Source organism: Aplysia californica, unplaced genomic scaffold (assembly GCF_000002075.1).
Source record: "Aplysia californica isolate F4 #8 unplaced genomic scaffold, AplCal3.0 scaffold00004, whole genome shotgun sequence".
Taxonomy (NCBI): Eukaryota; Metazoa; Mollusca; class Gastropoda; order Aplysiida; family Aplysiidae; genus Aplysia; species Aplysia californica.
Window position 1 is genome coordinate 525271 of NW_004797274.1, and position 2296 is coordinate 527566.

The following is a 2296-nucleotide window of genomic DNA, read 5'->3' on the forward strand; positions in this document are numbered from 1 at the left end:
ACACCCCTCCCCCAACCCCACCCACTTTTGTTTCCTAACAGTTCACAGAGTTCATTACCGAGGCTGGAGTAGATGAAGTTATTGTGCTGGGCGGTGGCCCTTCTGAAAACAATGCCGTCACCCTTCAGAGACTGTCCGGAAACCAAACAGCCAACGGGGTAGTCCTGAGGAGCATCAACAATGTGCTGATTGTGCGCTTCAAATCTGATGGGCAAAGACAGTTTACCGGTTTCCAGGCAACCTGGACTGCTTGTGAGAGTTTTTAATAATAATCATATTAGCTATAAACTATTAGCTTGGTTTTTTCTTTGAAAAATTAAAATTAAAATTGACTTCTTTTACATGTTTGTAAAAATCTTTAAACTTGGTTTTACTATTCACACTGGCATACCTTTGTTGTTACCTAGCACCGTGGCCCTTTGACTGTCTTTCATAGCTGTTAAGTTGATTGGTACAGGATGTGGTCAGTGCTAAGGTGAGGGGGGAAACAAATATGCTGCTTTTGTTAGGCCCTTGTGGGTAAAACACTCTAATAAATTATGTTCAGTTCTACTGTGGACGTTCATACAAATGAAACACTAATTATTGTTTCTCTAGCTGCCTGCTCCTAATCTCTGTACATTGATTGTAGTCCACAAGGTTACATCACTTCCAAAAATATTCGCTGGATTTTTTTAAGGGTAACATCGTCAATTTTTGGCGCTGCAATGTCTCGGTGTAACGCTTTCCAATTGCTTCAATATTGCCTGTTTCCTCTCTTTTTCAAGTTTAGACCCCATGATTCGATCTAATTATCTGTTTGACAATGTTTGGTGAATTTTGTTGTGTAGCTGTGCTTTAAAAAATGCCTTCTTTGATGTTGTTTTGTCTTTAAAAAAATACGTTTAGTATTATGATTTGTCTTTGTAAAAATACAACTTGCAAAAAATGTTCTTTCTTCTGTTGCAACAGTGCAAACTGGGTATCCAGATGGCGGCCTGCTGTTGACATCCACAAACACTTTCCAGAGCCTGACTTCCTATGACTACCCTCGTCAGTACCTACCGAATCAAGAAAGTGTTTTTATCATCTCTACTCCCGAGACCCGGCAGATTTTGATACTTGAGGTCAGTGAGTACATCGTACAGTCCAACTTAATGAAGATCAGTGCAAATATATCAAACCGTTTCTTTAACTTTGTTAGCATGTTTTGATTGCGTTCTTAAATTTTTCTTTCGTTTGAATTTTTAACAACACGTTTAGTTGAAGATGAAGATTTCTTTTGGTGGCCACTCTTTGTAGTACCGTGCAGAGACAATAATTAAACTGTGCTGGGTTGTGACATCAATATGGGGCCCATTATGTTCCCATTTGGGATGTAAAAGGGACGTAGCTTTTGATTAAAAACTTTATTTCTTTTCGTGACGATATTAATATTCCTCCTTCAGTGAAAAAGAAGAAAGTTGCAGTTGAAACTGAAACTCTCTTCCTTTGAGATTATCAGTCTGAAAATTATGTTACCGTGGCTCTAGAGGTCAAAAGCTGTACTTAATGTCATTTTTCACTCTGCTGTAAACTCTTATTTTCTTTAATCCGGTTCTTTTTTTTTTTGGAGGGGGGGGGGTGGCTGTTGAATGTGTTTTTCTTCATTGGCTGAGCTTCAAAAAGCTATAATCAATCACCTCTGCAAGATTTTAGCCACACATTACATAAAACCTATTATGGTTTACGGAAATATACGGTATATGCATACTTTATATAATAGCTATCTTCCAAATGTGCCTTTCCTCAAAATAGATTCAAGCATTTGATGTGGCTGAAGGAGATGTTTTCATCGTCCGAGATGGCCCAGATGCAAGCAGCCCCCTGATTACTCAGCTCACTGGTGCCATGGAGGAAAAGCAGCTCATCTTTTCTACAGGTCCATCAGTGTACATACTGTTCAAGACAACACAACAGACTGGGTTGTCAAATTCTGGATTTCAGCTGCGGTATAGAACGGGTAAAAGACATATAGATCTATATTTTTTCATTTATTTTTTTTATTTTTATTTTTATTTTTTTGCTCAGTCAGTGCTTTAGGCTCTCTACGATCTAGGCCTATGGAAATCTGTTTTTGGTGGATGAAAATGTCATTTTCCCAAAACGATTTGCCCAGACATTGCTGTTTTTTTTTGTTTATTTGTTTGTTTATTAGTTTGTTGTTGTTTTTTGTGTTTCTTTTTGTTTTGTTTTGTTTGTTGTTGATTTTTTGGGGTGGGTTTTTTTATTTTTTATTTTTTATTTTTTATTTTTCGTTCATAATTTTTTGTTTTTT

General features: G+C 37.1%; 1 protein-coding gene across 1 annotated transcript in view; it reads left to right on the top strand.

Moving 5' to 3' along the window:
- LOC101861248 overlaps positions 1–2296 on the top strand; it is a gene marked incomplete at its 5' end in the record, with an annotated part of 93215 nt that overhangs the window by 1552 nt on the left and 89367 nt on the right. Inside the window, 3 exon segments of the mRNA XM_035968678.1 lie at positions 42–252; positions 952–1106; positions 1777–1981. Coding sequence (XP_035824571.1) covers positions 1870–1981 — 112 coding nt within the window.